We start from the raw sequence: 19,650 nt of genomic DNA, 5'->3' as shown, positions 1-19,650 counted from the left end.
TATTTACATGCATTTTATGTAAGTAGTCTGCTAAACTGTTATAAAGATCTCATTGATTTACATTACAAGCATAAGAAGTATCTCACTTTTTAGACCTATACATTACATCTAAATTGCATATTTTTGCATTTCAAAAAATTTGAATATTATTTCATATGTTTGGCTTTACAGGGTCAGAAATATGGTATGTTCCTCACATACATTTAACAAATGACCTAATGTGGACAGCTTTTATGCGCCTCGACAGAGTCTGTCTGCGTTCACTTTCAATTGACAGAAATTCTGTTTTACTGAACTTTCTGTTAAACATTTAAGTTTAAAAAGACATGAGGGCGAGTAAATGATGATGCCATGTTCATTTTTGTGTGAACTTTCGGTAACACTTTATTTTACAGTGTCCTTGTTACATATGTTACATGTACTTGCCATAGTAATAACAGTAAATTATGTATAATTACATGCAACTAACCCTCAACCAAACCCTAATCCTACCCTAACCCTATAGTAAGTACGTTAATTAATATTACTCAGCACTTAAATATATAATTACACTGTAACAACGACACCTTAAAATAAAGTGTAACCAAACTTTCTTGTTTCACATGCTATACATTAATGCATTTGGCAGACGCTTTTATCCAAAGTGACTTACATTGCATTTCAAGGTACACATTTACATTCATATCAGTTCTCCCTTTCCCTGGGAATCGAACCCATGACCTTGGCGTTGCAAGCGCCAACTGTTTGAGCTACAGGAAAGCTTTCTCTACCGTCACACCGTTATTAGAGGAATGAAATCGTTCTGATTAGCCTACAAGAAGTTGAACTGAGTTTAGAAACACACAAACCGCAAATGAGCCGAAGCAGAACGCGTTGGATGGAAACAGCAGCTTTGTTTTAATAGATTGTCAAAAAACAAGTTACAGCGGGTCTGCTAATTATGACCGTTAGCTGAACACGGCTTTGACGTTCCCAACCACAAACCAACTGACAACTAGCTCATTAAAACTCTCCCTAACAATTACACAACAACAACAGCGGCCCGCCGGCTGTTTCACGGTCTTTCCATGAGCAAGTGCACATGTGATCCGAGTGTGCTTGAAATTTTAATTAGGGAAAGCATGAAATATTTAAGAAAAAAACTCCCATGCCATTCCCAGGCTCGTGTAAAAGCACTCGCAGCACTTCTTCTGCCTTTTTTTTTCTTTTTCACGCGGCTGGAATGGGTTTTGACAAGAATCCTCAGATAATCTATTCCCTCAACAGATCCTCGGCTGTAATAATTAGGACACAAAGAGGAGAGGAAATTTTCACATGTCCTCAATACACTTAAATATCGGTCTTGTACTAGAGCTTCACACTTAGAGCATTAGAGAAGTGGACTCTAGTTGACACGCACACACGGTGAACAAGTTTTACAGTAGAAAATGCTCAAATTCTTGTTAACTATGACCTGATGGGCTCAGCACATTTATATATAGCACATTTCATAGTGTGGCATAATAAAGAATACAATTACAATCTGAGCTTAAGTTAATTTAAAATGGATTGGAGTATATACACAATGAGAAATGTTAATTTAAAAAAGTGTATTAATCTTAATTATAAGGAAAGAGAAACCAATTAAATCAATGCAACGCAGTGTTTAATTGGAGAATGCAGAACAAGAGATGTGTTTTAATTAGAGACACCTATACATCAATACATTGTTTGAGGTCGTTAAGACTGTTAAACATTTCTAAATGAAGTCTCTTCTGCTCAGCAATGCTGCATTTATTTGATCAAGAATACAGTAAAAACAGTAAAATTGTCAAATATTATTACGGTTTAAAATAACTGTTTTCTATGTGAATATATAGTAAAGTGTAATTTATTCCTGTGATCAAAGCTGAATTTTCAGCATCATTACTCCAGTCTTCAGTGTCACATGATCCTTCAGAAATCATTCTAATATGATGATTTGATGCTCAAGAATCATTTCTAATTATTATCAATGTCGGAAAAAGCTGTGTTACTAAACCGTGATATATGTTTTTCAGGAGAACAAAGAACAGCATTTACACTCACCTAAAGGATTATTAGGAACACCTGTTCAATTTCTCATTAATGCAATTATCTAATCAACCAATCACATGGCAGTTGCTTCAATGAATTTAGGGGTGTGGTCCTGGTCAAGACAATCTCCTGAACTCCAAACTGAATGTCAGAATGGGAAAGAAAGGTGATTTAAGCAATTTTGAGCGTGGCATGGTTCTTGGTGCCAGACGGGCCGGTCTGAGTATTTCACAATCTGCTCAGTTACTGTTTTTTTTTTTTTACGCACAACCATTTCTAGGGTTTACAAAGAATGGTGTGAAAAGGGAAAAACATCCAGTATGCGGCAGTCCTGTGGGCGAAAATGCCTTGTTGATGCTAGAGGTCAGAGGAGAATGGGCCGACTGATTCAAGCTGATAGAAGAGCAACTTTGACTGAAATAACCACTCGTTACAACCGAGGTCTGCAGCAAAGCATTTGTGAAGCCACAACACGCACAACCTTGAGGCGGATGGGCTACAACAGCAGAAGACCCCACCGGGTACCACTCATCTCCACTACAAATAGGGAAAAGAGGCTACAGTTTGCACGAGCTCACCAAAATTGGACAGTTGAAGACTGGAAAAATGTTGCCTGGTCTGATGAGTCTCGATTTCTGTTGAGACATTCAGATGGTAGAGTCAGAATTTGGCGTAAACAGAATGAGAACATGGATCCATCATGCCTTGTTACCACTGTGCAGGCTGGTGGTGGTGGTGTAATGGTGTGGGGGATGTTTTCTTGGCACACTTTAGGCCCCTTAGTGCCAATTGGGCATCGTTTAAATGCCACGGCCTACCTGAGCATTGTTTCTGACCATGTCCATCCCTTTATGACCACCATGTACCCATCCTCTGATGGCTACTTCCAGCAGGATAATGCACCATGTCACAAAGCTCGAATCATTTCAAATTGGTTTCTTGAACATGACAATGAGTTCACTGTACTAAAATGGCCCCCACAGTCACCAGATCTCAACCCAAGAGCATCTTTGGGATGTGGTGGAACGGGAGCTTCGTGCCCTGGATGTGCATCCCACAAATCTCCATCAACTGCAAGATACTATCCTATCAATAAGGGCCAACATTTCTAAAGAATGCTTTCAGCACCTTGTTGAATCAATGCCACGTAGAATTAAGGCAGTTCTGAAGGCGAAAGGGGGTCAAACACAGTTTTAGTATGGTGTTCCTAATAATCCTTTAGGTGAGTGTATTTTTAATAGAAATCTTTTCTGTCGTTATGTCTTTACTGTCACTTTTAATGGATTTAATGCATCCTTGATGAATAAAAAAGAATAAAAAAATGACAACAACATCTGACCTCAAAATTTTGAATGGTAGTCTATGAGATAAGATGTTAGTGCAAAAAAGAAACATGCAAAATCTTACGTACAAACCCCAAACTTTTGAAAGGTAGTGTATATTTCATTTGATTGATTTCTTTTTAATTGATAAAGTAAAACTAACACTATAAAACACTGAATGGGCCACATTTGAAGCAATGGGAAATAGTCACAGTTACCATCCAGACTTTATGCTTTTTGTTTTCTCCATAATAACATGCACTGTTGAATCATTCACAATATGACAAGCTGGCCTTTAATACGAAGGTAAAAAGGCCCATTTTAATTTCACTTACTGACTTCAAATCGCCATGAAATCAAAACTGACTATTGTTATTTTTATGGAATATTGCAGTATTTATTATAAATAATGTATCTGTGCACATCATTCTTTTTAAATTAATCAAAATATCTTCTCCTCCCTCTTGCAGCATCTCTTCTCTGATGACGAGGGCGGGGCAATAACCTGTCACTCACATGAGATCAGCCAATAGCAAACCACATCAATTCCCCACAGACAAAATCAAGCCCTGCCCACATTTGTTCTTGTTCCAGAAGCCGTTTCACTCGGATATACGTCACTATAGGGAAGAAAAGACTATCTCAACTTCGGTTTCATGCTGACTTTAATAACGAGATCTGCTGATTGACAGCTCTCACCTGACCAGTGTCCTGTCGTGGCTCCGGATCGATCCGTACAGGTGTGGCTGACGGGAAGGAACACCGCCTCCCATCCTTTGGGAGCGTAGCGCCAGTTGTGCGACTCGAGGATCAGAACTCTCTGTGTGCCGTAAGCGATCATGAAGCAGTAAACCACGTGATGGAGCTGACAGCCGTACCCACAGCCCTTGTTGATGTTGCAGACCAGCTTACGAGCTTTACTGCAGTCCTGCGGGTTCTGGCGGGACACACAACACACATGACAGATGCACTTCAAATTATGACCGCATTTTAGATTCAATGAGGTCTGGCAATAAAAGTTCCAAAAGTATTATTCTTTTTTAATAGCAAGGTCACATTAATTAGGCTACATATATTACATACATAAATTACAGTTTGTTTTCTATTAGACACATTTATATTTCAAACTAAATCTTTTGAACTTTCTGTTCAGAATCCTGGGAAAAGTGTCTCATTGTTTCCAGAAAAATATGAAGCAGCACAACTGTTTTCAGCATTGATAATAATCAGAAATGTTTCTTGAGCAGCAAATCATCATATTAGAATGATTTCTGAAGGATCATGTGACACTGAAGACTGGAGTAATGATGTTTTTTTTTTTGCATTTTAACAAGAAAAAAAAAAGCCTCTCAGTATTTTACATTGATATTCTACCTCATCTCTTCTTAGTCCTTTATTAACACCTTTCCAAGTCCACCACATTTTAAGAACGATCTGAAAGGTCCCCAAACTCCAGCAAAAACTGTATATTTGTCCCTTAAAATATAAGTCATCTTTTCCATTGACATATTGGTTACCATTTCTTTTAGCCAACGTCCTATACTTGGTGCACAAATACTTTTCCAATTTAAAGAAATAAGCCGTTTTGCTTGAAGAATGCATACATTTATAAATATATCCTCTCTCTTTTTTAAGAAAATACAGCTTTGATCACAGTAATGAATTAAGAGTTTAAAATAAACTCAAATAGAAAACAGTTCATTTAAATTGTAATAACATTTCACAATATTCCTGTATTTTTCATGAAATAAATCCAGCATTGGTGAGTAAAAGAGACTTCTTCATAAACAAGTCTTACAGACCCCAAACTTTAGAACGGTGTACTAGTGCAAATAATAAATAAGTAAAATTAAAAAAATAAAATCCACGAATAAATAAGAAGATAAAATGACAAAGCTTCTTGAAGGAGATTCCATATTAATTATAATTTTACAGCACTAACAAAATCTGAAGTTAAAGTATATTGTGCAGGAGTTATGGTTATCCTGATACACGTTTGTAAAAGATGAACTGATTCTGTGTCCGGCAGAGGAATCTCTGAGCGCACATTATTTCCCCTCGGAAATGCGTTTTCAGTTTTATTGTGCCATTAGAGGAAATGAGTTACGATAATCAAATTGTCTGGCGACCCTTTCACGTCGTGTTTTTTTTTTTTTTTTTTTTTTTTTTTCGAGTGAAGGCTATATAGATTTCACTCTTAATTCATATTCAATACAGTTGGCCCAGACTTTGCTATGGCAGCAGATGAAGCACTCTCATTTTAAAGTGCTGCCGTAGCAGAAAACACTCACAGACATGTACTGTGCGGTTCTGTGTATGGAAATCAGCGATCAGATAGTATTTGATATAAAGCATGGTACTGAATGCTAACCAGATCATTCCCGCTGAGAGAAACAGACACCATGCTGGTCTAGACTTGTGGCTTACCATCTAAACTAGCATGACAAACAAACACTATATTATTATCATCATGTTAAATAAAGTGGGATCTTTAATTATTCCTTTTGGACTGATTTGACAAAGTAGCGCTTCTTTGCAGAAAACAAATAATGCATGATCGAGGCATCAGAGTCGAGATTCAAAAGACTGTAAAAGACTGACTTCACTTGATCTTACACTTTGGTTTTTGTTAGAGGCCGTTTGTAAAGAAAATCACAATCTCGAACGCCATCAATGTTTCCTTTTCCCAGTGCGATCAGACTGACGGGATAGACACAGATTTCAGCATAAAGGGAAAGAAGGGGAAAAAGGAACAGGCCCGGAGAGGGAATCATATTTAAAAAAAAAGATATTTAATTAGTGTTGTTCGCCGAGACAAACATTATTATTATTGATCATACACGGGGTTAATGATCTGGCCAAACTTTAAGTATTCAACTCGATTTATTTGTGCTCCAGGCAGGAATGATTCCTAAAATCAGAGACTGAAAATCTCAGCTGAACAATTATTTAAAATCCTTATAGTACAAATTCAGAGAAAAATTATTTCCAATTACCATTTTTTAAATGAGCTTTTAAATTAATATTTAATTTTTGTTTTTTTTATGCATTGTCTCTGAAAAATGTATCAAAATGAAATGAGTTTTTGCTTAAAACCAGACGTTAATCTTGTTTTCCCTTTGAATCAAATAGATTTTTTGGCAGATATTTTGTCATGTTTTAAGGTGAAACTCACTTAAATTTTGATACCGTGAACATAAAGTCATTTTTCGCTGCTTATTGCACTTAAATAGTCAAATACACACAAAATAATGTAAAAATGCCGGTCTTGGCGAGTATTCACGTAAACACAGTCCGTTATGTTTTAAGTGAACGTAAACAGTCAGAAAGAAAACGCATGTGTGACAGTATAATGCGTCAGGTCTTAAAGTGACAGCCGCCTAATATTCCTGCTGACAAATTATGAGATCATATTAAAACTATCTATATGTGACCCTGGACCTCTAAGCCAGTCACATGTCACACGGGTATATTTGTGGCAATAGCCAACGATACATTGTATGGGTCAAAATTATCGATTTTTCTTTTATGCCAAAAATCATTAGGATATTAAGTAAAGATCATGTTCCATGAAGATATTTTGTAAATTTCCTACTGTAAATATATAAAACATTTATTTTTGTGAGTGAATGTTGCACAATCGCGGACATAAATGAACAACTTTAAAGGAGATTTTCTCAATGTTTCGATTTTTTTGCACCCTCAGATTCCAGATTTTCTAATTTGTATCTCGACCAAATATCGTCCTATCCTAACAAACCACACATCAATGGAAAGATTATTCAGCTTTCATGTGATGCATACATCTCAGTTTCACTGGTTGTGACTGGTTTTGTGGTCCAGGGTCACATATGTCAGCTTTTCCCCATGGTATCAATGTCAAATTTGTGTCCTGTGAAAATGCTGAGTGTCTGGTAAGTTTAGAAAAGCACTAGCCACAGTTCTGGTGAGCAGAAGAGTTGAGCGAGAGCAAGCGTGTACTGTACCTGCAGGTATGAGATCCTGTTCTGCACCAGACTGGAGAGATCTCTGGCCTCCTTCTGTCTCCAGTCCCCCGCTCCATCGGCCTGACTGAGGAGGTGCAGGTCTGTCATGATCGTCCTGACAGCAGAGGAACACAGGAGAGAGTGTTAAACCTCCTTCTCTATCATCTGACAATTACAGTGCTGGTCATGTGTAATCTGGATTACGTAATCAGATTCCAAAAAGGACTTGTATTTACAATATATATTACATTTTAAAATACTGCGACTAAAGTTACTTTTTGTTATTGATTACATGATTAAATATTATTGACAAAATGGTGGTGAAATATTTCTAATTCAGTTTTAAGTTTATTTGTCATGCATACATATGTCAGCGACAATTTGTACATTGAAATGCTTAGTTTGAGGCTCAGGCATTCTACAGTAGTGCAATAATAATACAATATTTAGAGGAAGAAGGGGGGTAGATATTTAAAGTAAAGTATATATGCAAAACAAATATGTGACTCTGGATCACAAAACCAGTCACGGGTATATTTGTGGCAATAGCCAACAATACATTGCATGGGTCAAAATTATTGCTTTTTCTTTTATGTCAAAAATCATTAGGATATTAAGTAAAGATCATGTTCCATGAAGATATTTAGTAAATTTCCTACCGTAAATATATAAAACATTTATTTTTGTGAGTGAATGCTGCACAATCGTGAACATAAATGGACAACTTTAAAGGAGTTTTGATTTTTTTGCACCCTCAGATTCCAGATTTTCAATAGTTGTATCTCGGCCAAATATTGTCCTATCCTAACAAACCATACATCAATGGAAAGCTTATTTATTCAGCTATCAGATGATGTATAAATCTCAATTTCAAAAAATTGACCCATGTGACTGGTTTTGTGGTCCAGGGTCACATATATGTTTGTAATTTATTGATTCTCCCAAATCTAATCTTGTATTACTATGTCTTTGGAAGGCTTTTGTCTTTCAAACACATTAAAATGCAAAAAAAAATGTGTCAGTCCAACCTCTTTGACGTTATATAGAGAATGGATTTTCTTTCTCTCTTTATTTTTATGGCACACAATTATTCAAATCAATGCAATCTTTTAATCTCAAAGTAATCAAAAAGTAGGCTGGTCATATTACTTGGAATGTGTAACGTAATAGATTATTACACTGTGATGTTCTTCCTCAGTCTTTCTGTCTTGCTTTCCAGTACAAATATTATTAAATCAAGATACATTTACTTGAGAAGCAAAATGACTTAAATATTAAGTATTAAGTCAAAGTCAAAATTATGCAAGTTTAAGCTTAAAACAAGAAAAATATCCGTATCACTTTACTTCACACCATTATATATAGTGCATTATAAAAGTATTTTTAATGCATTGATTATGCCTTGTAATGCACCTTATAATGCATTGCATGACACAGTTATAATACTATTTAATGTGACACCTTCAGAAAGTATAATGCATGACAACCAATTTCAGATGCAACTGTAAATATAATGCATTTGAACTTTAATTACAATTGTTTATAAAAATGATATAATGCATTATAACGTACATTATGAATATGCATTATACATGAAGGTTTTAAGTAAAGGGTTACCAAAATATCTGCCAATTATTTTTCTGACCGCATTGGCAGGTATTTTTCTCACTTCATTTTGATACATTTTTCAAGTCATTTTGCTTCTTTTGTCATTTTGAAAATATATATATATATATATTTTTTTTTTTGCAGTGTACAACCATGCATTGTACAGGCATGTAATTTGTCTTCAGTAACGGACTATAATTTGTAAGCAATCTACCCTGCACTGTTGATTACTTTTAGTGCACATTTTGACCAAATCAGATCTCAAATCTCCTTAAACCGTCCTTCACGGTTGCATCAGGGTTTAAGGCATCATTTTGAAAAGAACTATGAAATCAAAATAATCCAGTCAAACCAGAGATCTGATTATTGCTCTCATAGGACTGCCGTTACCAGCCGGTTTACAGTTACACAATACATTCACCGCCAGAGAGAGAAAAAGACCCGTCCTTTTGTTTAACCTTCGCCTAGATGTATTTTGTAGTATTTTAATGTGAACCGAGGAAAAGAACAGAAGAACATTCAGCACAACATCTCCTTTTTTGTTCGACAGAAGAAATAAAGTAATGAGTAAATGATGATCATTTTAATTTTTGGATGATCCATTCCTTTAAATCAAATAACTCCTCAAAAAGTGGGAGTTTAGACACTAGGAACGCATGAATTGTGATCAACCAGTCATTTGCTAATTCAAACAGATGGGCATATGCTGAGTTTATGAGGAGTTTAATTATTACTTCATCAATGAGAGACTCCTCAGGGAGCCGCTCGCTCCAACACGGCACAGCATTAAATGTGCATCGAGCACTTCTCTTTGTCAAAACAGGTGTGAATGTGCTGATTGACCGTCTCAGAGACGCCGAGATAATGAGATATTGACAGCGTCTCTCTCTGTAATTAGTCTAGCGGGTGATAACTCAAAATTAAGTGCTGCTATATTTCTATTGCACCACTATTAGCGTCTGGAGCCGTTTCATAACGGCGAAACTGGAGACGCACATCAATTCTTCATCATCCATCTCATCAAAAAACAATTCTGAATGTTATGAAACCCGTCGACAACATGCTCGACTCATTTTTCACCCCAAAATCAGAAGAAAATGAGAAATGAATGAAAAATAATGTTTTGCTAAAAACCTATTTTAGGTTTAAGTGTGTTTTTTTTTTTTGTTGCATTTTGACAATTAATCATGTAAATAATATAGTTTTTTGTGGAAACTGTATACACAACCATTCCAAAGTCTGGGGTAAGAAAGATAAATGAAAAAAAGAAAAGAAAGAAATTAATACTTTTATTCAGTGAGGATGCATTCAATTGATCAAAAGCGACAGTAAAGACATTCATAATGATACAAAAGATTTCTATATCAAATAAATGCTGTTCTTTTGAACTTTATATTCATTAAAAAAGCAGCGCCTTAATCAGCCAAGACTGTTTTCAACATTGATAATACTAATAAATTAACAATCATAATTAATAAGTGAGCACTATGATAATAATTAAGCATATTTCTGAAGGATCATGTTACACTGAAGACTGCAGTAATGATGCTGAAATGCAGCTTTGCCATTATGGAGTAAATTACATTTTAACATATATTCAAATAGAAAACACTTACAAAGTGTTTATTGTAATAATATTTCACAATATTACTGTTTTTACTGTATTTTTGATTGGTGACCAGAAGATAGTTCTTTCAAAAACGTTTATAAATCTTACTCCAAACTTTTGATTGGTCAACTTTTTTGTAATTATTATTTTTCATAATGCTGATTCTTATTAAATTGGTGCAAGCCAGTCATGTTTGAGTCTATTTTTAATTAAAGACAATACAGCAAACACATCATTAATAAATACTTAACAATTTTTTTTTTTTTGCCTCAGATACTCCGGCAACAACAAACAAAATGAAAAATATCAGTTTAGTTTGTTTTTGATTATCATCTGTATCGTGGTCACGCTCAAGTGACACTGCAGTTCTTCGTCACCATTAAAGTTTATTATTTGCATGCATTTTATAGCCATATCAGTTTAAACTTTTGATATGTGGTTTACTGAGCGCACACATCCAAAGCATTCCTGAATCGGAGACCCTGTATTAGATTTATGGGGAAAATAACAAAAGGATTTTTGGAGTGGATGGATTTTTACCATAATAGGGTGGTTGTGTACACACACCGCGGACACATAATTATGTTAAAAATCAATCTTAAAGGGTGACTCTCGCCAAAATGCAACCTAGGGTCTTTTTGTTAATCTACTTGAGGCAAACTTTCATTTAAAAGCATAATTAGAATGGAAACGCCACTTTTAAGTTTGACCGTATTTTAGTTTTAGGTTAAATGCCTTTTGAATGGGAGTGAATGGAGCACTTCTATGATAGCATCAAAAATCACTATTTTTAAAACGCTAAGAAGACTCGACACAACATGAAACTTTGCTCTCAGTATCACCAGAGGCTCTACACATGAACTCCAGCATTGAGAACAGTGTTTGTGTACACAGAGTTTACTAAAAAGAAAGATTTTGAACAACTCACTGTCTCAGTGTCCGCCCGTATTTTGACAGTCAAAAATAGTCGATCTCCGAGTAAAGTAAAGATGGAAAGCTCCTAAAGCTTAGTTCCATATAAATTCACGGATAATTTGTTGTTTTGTCGTTAGTGAAAATCAATATTGACCTTGTATTTGAAAAAGGATCCTTATATAAGAAGCAATACTAAAATTCAGAGTCAGTTCATTCACATTCGGAGATCGACTATTTTTGACTGTCAAAATGCCGGCGGACACAGAGACAGTGAGTTGATCAAAATCTTTCTCTTTAGTAAACTCTGTGTACACAAACAATGTTCTCAATGCTGGAGTTCATGTGTAGAGCCCCTGGTGATACTGAGAGCAAAGTTTCATGTTGTGTCGAGCCGCATTAGTGTTTTAAAAATAGCCATTTTTGATGCTATCATAGTCGTGCCCCAATCACTCCCACTCACAAGGCAATTTGACCGAAAACGAAAATACGGTCAAACTTAAAAGTGGCGTTTCCATTCTAATTATGCTTTTAAACGAAAGTTTGCCTCGGATAGATTAACAAAAAGACCCTAGGTTGCATTTTGGCGAGAGTCACCCTTTAAAAGTGATTTTTACACAATAGGTCCCCACATGCAGCCAGAGTCGCCTGAGCACTGAAAGAGCAGCGGTGAATAGCGCCTGACCTCTGTTGGTGACCCAGGTCCTGCAGGAGTGTGTCAGTGTGTTTCTGTCTGTCTGTCGGGTTGATGTGACTCAGCTTCTGGATCTCGCTTCGAATAAAATACCACAGCTCTTTCACTCCATTCTCCACCTTCCTCCGCAATTCTTCCTGTTCTCGACCCGGACCAACTGAGGAAGAGAATGAGAGATTCAAAAGTGCTCTAATTAAGGAATGAGGTCTGAGTGGATGTGATATAATGTGAAGATAATCACAGCTTAAGGGCCTTAGTACAAGAAATTATCTATAGCTGAAGACTGCAGTTGACTTAGCAGCTATTACTGCTGACATATGTGTTTTATATAAAAAGATGGCAGATTTGTAATAGCGTGTGAGTTTTGAAGGAAATTGCAAGAAAGGTTAGAATTGCTGTCGATCTCCCCTACAGATTTAGACTGTCCTCTTTTTGATTCTGTTCTCATTCGTCTCTCGCTCTGCTCGGTCTCCATCTTCGGCTCTTATGTAATACGTTCAGTTCAGTGCTTTTGGAGGAATCCCTCCTGGGTATAATGCCAGCAGGACGGGTGACCCTGAATGAAAGATCTGTCCCGATCCCCAGTGAGCCGCTCTGCTGTATCCTGACTGCATAGGCAGCATCCTAATGGGAATGAAACTTCAGAAGTAACTGCTCAATAGTGCTCCTCACAGATAGCATGTTGCCAAACTAAGAACATGATACTCTAATAAGCATAAAATCAAATAGCAATCTCAAATATTAGGTTCAATAATTTTTACTTTTTTTTGTATCTGTATTGTCATTATTTTCAGCATTTACACTTTTATGTTTTATACAGATCTGTGAAACAAATGTAAGAAGGAATATGTGTGTGTGTGTGTGTGTGTGTGTGTGTTTGTGTGTGTATATATAAAGTATATACATACACACACACACACACACACACACACACACACACACACACACACACACACACCACATTGGATATGTAATGGAATATATATATATATATATTCACCGGCCACTTTATTAGGTACACCTGTTCAACTGCTTATTAACTCAAATATCTCATCAGCCAATCACACGGCAGCAACTAAAAGCATTTAGGCATGTAGAAATGATCATCACGTTCTGCTGAAGTTCAAAATGAGCATCGGAATGAGGAAGAAAGGTGATTTACGTGACTTTTAATGTGGCATGGTTGTTGCTATTCTGAGTGTTTCAGAAACTGCTGATCTTCTGGGATTTTCACTCACAATGATCTCTAGGGTTTACAGAGAATGGAAGAAACACTGGTGTCACTCCTGTCAGCTCAGAACAGAAAACTGAGGCTATAATTCACAGACTCACTAAAACTGGGCTATAGAAGATTGGAGAAACGTTGCCTGGTCTGATGAGTCTGGATTTCTGCTGTCATTCAGATGTTCGGGTCAGAATTTGGTGAAAACAACATGAAAGCATGGATGATCCTGTCTTGTATCAGCGGTTCAGGTGTTGGTGCTGTAATGGGTGTTTATTGACACACTTCGGGACTCTTAGTACCAATTGAGCTTTGTTTAAACGCCACAGCCGACCTGAGTATTGTTGCTGACCGTGTCCATCCCTTTATGATCAAAGTGAATCATCTTCTGATGGAAACTTCTAGCAGGATAACAGCTATAGAAACAAATGCTGTTCTAATCTAGTGAAGAATAATTTCAATAAGCACTATCACTATGGCTATAAATCTTGTCCTTGACTTCAGGTGTTGTGTAGGTGGGCAGCTCAAACACAGCTGGTTTATCCTCGAATCCGTCCTCTCATTACAGCAGAGGTGACCTGAGTGAGACACACAGCATCCATCGCTCCTTTTATAGGGGTCAGAACAAGCACGAGGAGAGAGAGACTCTTTAAGGATGATTCTCATATATCTGTGACCTCTGGCCCAGGGTGATGATAATGATGTTGGAAGTTATTTTTGGCAGATCCTGCAGCAAGGAAATTTCCCCCATCCTGACCCTGATGATTATGCATGCAGAGACTTGAATACACAGATATAAATGCAAACATTCAAACTCTACCTACACAATGAATCATTCTGTTGTGATTCTGTTAAACCTACAAGGATGTCAATGTGCCAGTCTAAAAGTCCTTGCACACGGAGTCCATATTCTCGTCAGAAATATTCACATTAAAAAATAAATACCACCTCACGTTGTGTCAATCCCGTTTACACACTTCCTCTACACTTTGAATCGCTCGGGATAATCCCGCAGGTCCTTGATAAGGAAGCGGACTCTCCTTCCTCTCTACGCAATCTCAGGATTAGATGGACACAATATTTCCTCTTTTTTTCCTCATTTTGAGAAGAGAGAGGACAACAAAACCTTAAAAGGTCCTTGCACACTGAGTCAGACAAAATTCGCAAAACAATACAAAATGGAGTCTTCAAGCAGTCAGGATGATTCTGTTGTCCTCTCTCTTCTTAAAAAGAGAAAAAGAATGAGGAAATATTGGGTCCATCCAATCCTGAGATTGCGTAGAGAGGAAGGAGAGTTACACCTCCTTATCAAGGAGCTTCGGGATTATCCCGAGCAATTCAAAGTTTACTTCAGGATGTCAGTGGTTCAGTTTGATGCTAGCGATACTGGAGCCGCATATTACAATGAAAACCACCAATTTCTGTGAACCAATTGATCCTGAACAGTTCTGGATTTTGGCGTTTGCTTGTACGGTGGCTCTGAATTGTCAAAACACCTCTCAAAATGAACCTGATCCGAATTTTTTTTGGGAGGCAGTGTGTAAACGTGATTGACACAACGTGAGGTGGCCGTATTTATTTTTTAACGTGCGGAAATTTCGGCCAGAATATAAACAGCATGCTCAGAGCTAATTTTTTTCATTGCTAAAGTGCCTCTATTATGCTATTTTAAAGGATCCTCATTTTGTTTTGGAGTCTCCTACAATAGGTTTACATGAATAAGGTCAAAAAACACTTAATCTTCTCATAATATACAGTATATTGCAGCATCAACTCTTTTCTCGGTGTCTGAAACCGTTTGATCAAGAATCTCTAATCTCTCTCTAAACCCCTCCTTTCTGACAGCCTACTCTGCTCTGATTGGTCAGAGTTCCCAGTCTGTTGGAAGCCAAATGTCCATTTCCATATCTGAATTTTAGTTCTGGATCTTCCTCAACACTTAATCAGTCATATGAACAGTAACAATGGTGTCGGATTTACTGTATCATTTCCAACGCTGAGCGCATCAAAGTTGATTTGCTTTCGCTGTACAAAAACAGCGTCTTCTCAACAAACACGAACCAAACTCTTTCAGACCTCAGATACAACTACAGTGTTTGAGGGCGGAGCAAAGTAAACGTTGTTCGCAGGCAGCCAATGAAGACCATAGGCTGGTAATATGCAAATTTGTTACAAATCTACGTAGGTTCAGTGGGAAGTAAGACTCGAAATGCTTCTTTCTTTTGGGAGACGATAACTCTATTTATCTGCACTTTGATCTTTGAAACTTTGCAGACCTTTACATTCACAAACAGTCATATTATACACTACATAAAAGGTAATAATAGGGTAATAAAAGGTAATAATTAGGTAATAATATCCTAAAAAGCATAATAGGGGCACTTTAAAATGTGTTCTTGCATCCAGTTTTAACATGCAACTATAAGTATGACATTCATGCTGATTCCCCCATGAATAGCGAACACTGTGACTCAATAGGCGCGTTTCCATTACAGATTTGCGCAAAACTTTAGCGTTTTTTTTGTAAATGTCGACAAAAAACTATTGCGAAATGACGGCGTTTCCATTAACCGATGATATGCGACTAAAACTTCATAAGTTTATGAAAGGCGAAAAGTAAAATCATTCCAAAAATCATGGCAACGGACGTTGGTAGGTTTATGTACTATATCCCAGCCACTGCACTAGCCATTATTATTAATGGAAGGAGACGTATGTGTGTTTTCCCTTATTATACTTGTGAGCGGCACATATGAGGAGTTTCTGGGTGTTTCTCCCTCATTTCTGCTTCGAGGTCTTGATTGTGGCATTTCTTTGAGGTTTAGAATCCATTATTCCTGTAATTCTTCTGTCTATTATGAATTTAATAAAGAACTCTGTCTCGTAATCTGTCCAAACACACCGCGTCATCTACGTCAGGTGACCTGTAAATGCGCAAAAACTGTTTCCAGTGCCGTTTTGCAAAATATTTCTTTTTTGAATTGCCTGAAAAAAAAAACACCTCATGCGAGCGTAAAAACTTTTTTGCGATAAATGGAAGTTTTTGCGAAATTGACGTGTTTCCATTGGGCGTATTTTCAATTCGCAATTTCAATTTGCGCAATTTGAAGGGTAATGGAAACGCGGCTAGTGACACTATCAAAACCAGCGTGAAACATCCTCACTGGCTCAAACAATGATGTGAGTTTGGGTCAGACCAGTTAATCTGACCAATGTTAGACCATGAGTATTTGGACATGTATGGACAAGGGTTCTGTTAGGGTTAAGAAAGGGAGACTTAGTCCTGTTTATCTCTTTACTTGCCTTCTCCAGATAATCTCTGAAAACTGTGGATCTTCTGTTTGGCTCGGCTTAGCTGTTCCTCAAGAGACCGGAGTCTTCCTGACGATATCGGCCCATCCGACTGTCCTTCCGGCATCCTGCAAAACACACACGGTTTGTTAGCGAACCGCTTCCGCAGCTTAGAGTATGCAAACAGCGGATCTGTCTGCTCTTCTCACGCCGTCTATGAAGAAAGCAATCAGACCGTAAAACAAACGGAGAGCGACACGGAAACGACAGGCTCCGAACGTTGATTCACTGGAGCCTGATTATGGATTGGCCATGAATAAAATAATCATAAATGTCTGCTGTGATGTTCAATAGCGTTTAGTGCACTGCATAAATTTGCTGCCTATACATTCGTCTAAAGCATAATTGCTAATTACAGTTTGGCAGTGTTCGTTTCTATTCAGCTGATTTAGATGAAATCACCTCTTAACTAACGAGCATTTGGGAAACTGCATGACACAAACAACTGCTCGTTTAGTATCACATATTATCATATTGAGCTTTTATTTAATAACTGAATGTTTACTGAATATTCTTTTAAGGGGAGGTAAACGGGTCAATATGCGTCCAAGTGCCAAAACCACTGAGTAGATCGCTTATACTAAGTATTAATATGGTAATCATACATTAATATTAATACTTCTGCTGAATGCATATGCATGAGGGTATATATGCAAAGGAACAAAGATTAGCGTGGAGAAATCAATGGAGCATGTTAGCACAATTTGCAAGAGTGGAGGAGGGAATACTAATTGATTCAAAAGATGCAAAAAGGGCTTTTAATTTTAAAGCAAATGACAAAAACAGCCACAAGTGGTGAGAAAACCAGCCAGCTTCGATATGCAAAAAGAAAAAGCAAGGCATTAGAAAGACAACACCGTTCAATTGTTTGGGGTCAGCAAGGCTTTTTTGAAAAGAAAAAAAATAATTCTTTATGAATCATTTATTCTTAAGTCTATAAGACTATAATTACGCAAATCTTACAATTTTGACACACTTAAAGGGGTGGTTGATTATGATTTAACTTTTCTAACTTTAGTTAGTGTGTAATGTTGCTGTTTGAGCATAAACAACATCTGCAAAGTTACAACGCTCAAAGTTTAAAGCAAAGGGAGATATTTGCTTTTAAAGAAATCGCTTTTTAAGGACTACAACAAACGGCTGGTAGAGACTACACCACATTCCTCCCGGGTTAGTGACATCACCAACCCTAGAATTTACATAAACCCCGCCCCCTGAACACGATTTATAGATTATCAAGACAGAATATGCTAATCAGTGACTAGAAGATAACTACACACAGATGACATCATTGTCAAAACAATCCCCATTCACACGGATCCGCGAAAAACGACTAAAAACCCTGTATTCTGCTGCCAGGCCAGTAGATGGTGATGAAACACTATAGACTGAACACATAATACGCATGTGCATGCATGACATCATCGTCTTTGTTGTTTACATGGAGACCGTTTTCAAAAGTTTGCATTTTCAGGCACCCAAAATGCCGTTGTCGTGTAAACGAACGGCCAAAACGCATAAAAAGTATTACGTTTTTAGTTGAAAACGATGTCGTGTAAACATCCCCTTAGTTTCATTGTGTTTTGGTTATGTTTTCCCTATTCTGGTTCCCTAGTTAGTTTCCCTGGTTATTTATTAGTTCCACACACCTGTTCTATGTCAAAAGTGGTTGTGTTTAAATTTACTCCTACGATCTCCTGAGTTTTCCGCTTCGATACAAAAACCAACTATGACAATTTATACATATGTCCCCCTATTCTAGTTAGGAGTAACAAGATGGCAGCAGAGAGGAGACCACACACTTTACAACAGAGATATAATGTATTGGTGTTATATGAACATTCCAATATTTTATCATACATTTTGGATTCCAGACTTCATGAAGCCATTTTGATTTCCTAAGATTCTTTAAGGGAAGCACATAACCATAAGTAAAAGAAAAATGAAGAACTTTGAAGACTAACTTGGTCTTTCAAGTCCTGAAATGAACAAATAGACTCACATTCCATAACATCTGAAAGACGTTTCTCTAACTGCAATCTGGAAAAGATCACAGCGAACATTCAAATCTGTGTTTGCGCGCCGCTGACCCAGAGAGCAGTTGTCATATATATGTATGAAACAGCTTCATAAACAGTCTTTTCAGCCACACAGTACCATTATTTCTGTTTTACAAATATTCATATTATCACAGAAGTACTGGAATAAAAGATTATAGTTAAGATATAAACACTAATGTAATAGAGCAAATCACCATTTGAAAATAACGACCCAAAAATATAGATTGTATCAATTACATTGTTACACCAGTAGGTGGCGACAAGTGACTGTTATTTTTTTTTTCATTGAATCATTCATTAAAGAGATTCGTTCAAAAACGCTGATTCATCCAGTACTGAAACAAATGAAGTATTTATGAGCGAGTCATTGAATCATTCATTTAAACTGATTATTTTTTTTATTCAAATTAATTAAATATTTTTAAATAGACTGCAGCAGTTAACCTTAACATCAGAACCTCTTGTAAACTTCATCTTATTTTGTTCAGTGGTCTATTCAGAATTGTGGGAGAATCGTGATTTCTTTATTTAAACAAAAAAATAAAAGTATATATATATATATATATATATATATATATATATATAATTTTTTTTTTTTTCAATTAATCCAGAATAATGCAGCTCTAGTTCAATTCCATCTAACGAGTGTGTGACACAAGCATCAGACGAGGCAGAACTTCAGAACTGCTGATGGAGAGCAAAACAGAGTCCGATACAGGAGGGAACGGCGGCCAAATGACATTACAGCGAGTGAATTACTGTCAGTCACTGACTCACTGCGAGAGGAAATTACAAGAGTCGCAAGATTAGCCAGGAGACTGAAGCCTGAAG

The 19,650-nt window shown here is 36.8% G+C and overlaps 1 protein-coding gene across 2 annotated transcripts in view; it reads right to left on the bottom strand.

Moving 5' to 3' along the window:
• The window catches only part of fut8b (fucosyltransferase 8b (alpha (1,6) fucosyltransferase)), a 120,970-nt gene that overhangs the window by 10,103 nt on the left and 91,217 nt on the right, over nt 1-19,650 (bottom strand). For both annotated transcript variants that reach the window (XM_079888844.1, XM_079888843.1), the window contains 4 exons: nt 16,712-16,827; nt 12,178-12,343; nt 7,364-7,478; nt 4,077-4,314 (listed from right to left, as the gene is read on the bottom strand). In XM_079888844.1, the coding sequence (XP_079744970.1) occupies nt 4,077-4,314; nt 7,364-7,478; nt 12,178-12,343; nt 16,712-16,827 (635 nt within the window). The remainder of the gene's footprint in view (nt 1-4,076; nt 4,315-7,363; nt 7,479-12,177; nt 12,344-16,711; nt 16,828-19,650) is intronic.

Source organism: Squalius cephalus (assembly GCF_949319135.1).
Source record: "Squalius cephalus genome assembly, chromosome: 12".
NCBI classification, from domain to species: domain Eukaryota; kingdom Metazoa; phylum Chordata; class Actinopteri; order Cypriniformes; family Leuciscidae; genus Squalius; species Squalius cephalus.
The sequence above is the reverse complement of the archived record's forward strand: the minus strand, read 5'-3'. Positions and strand labels throughout refer to the sequence as shown.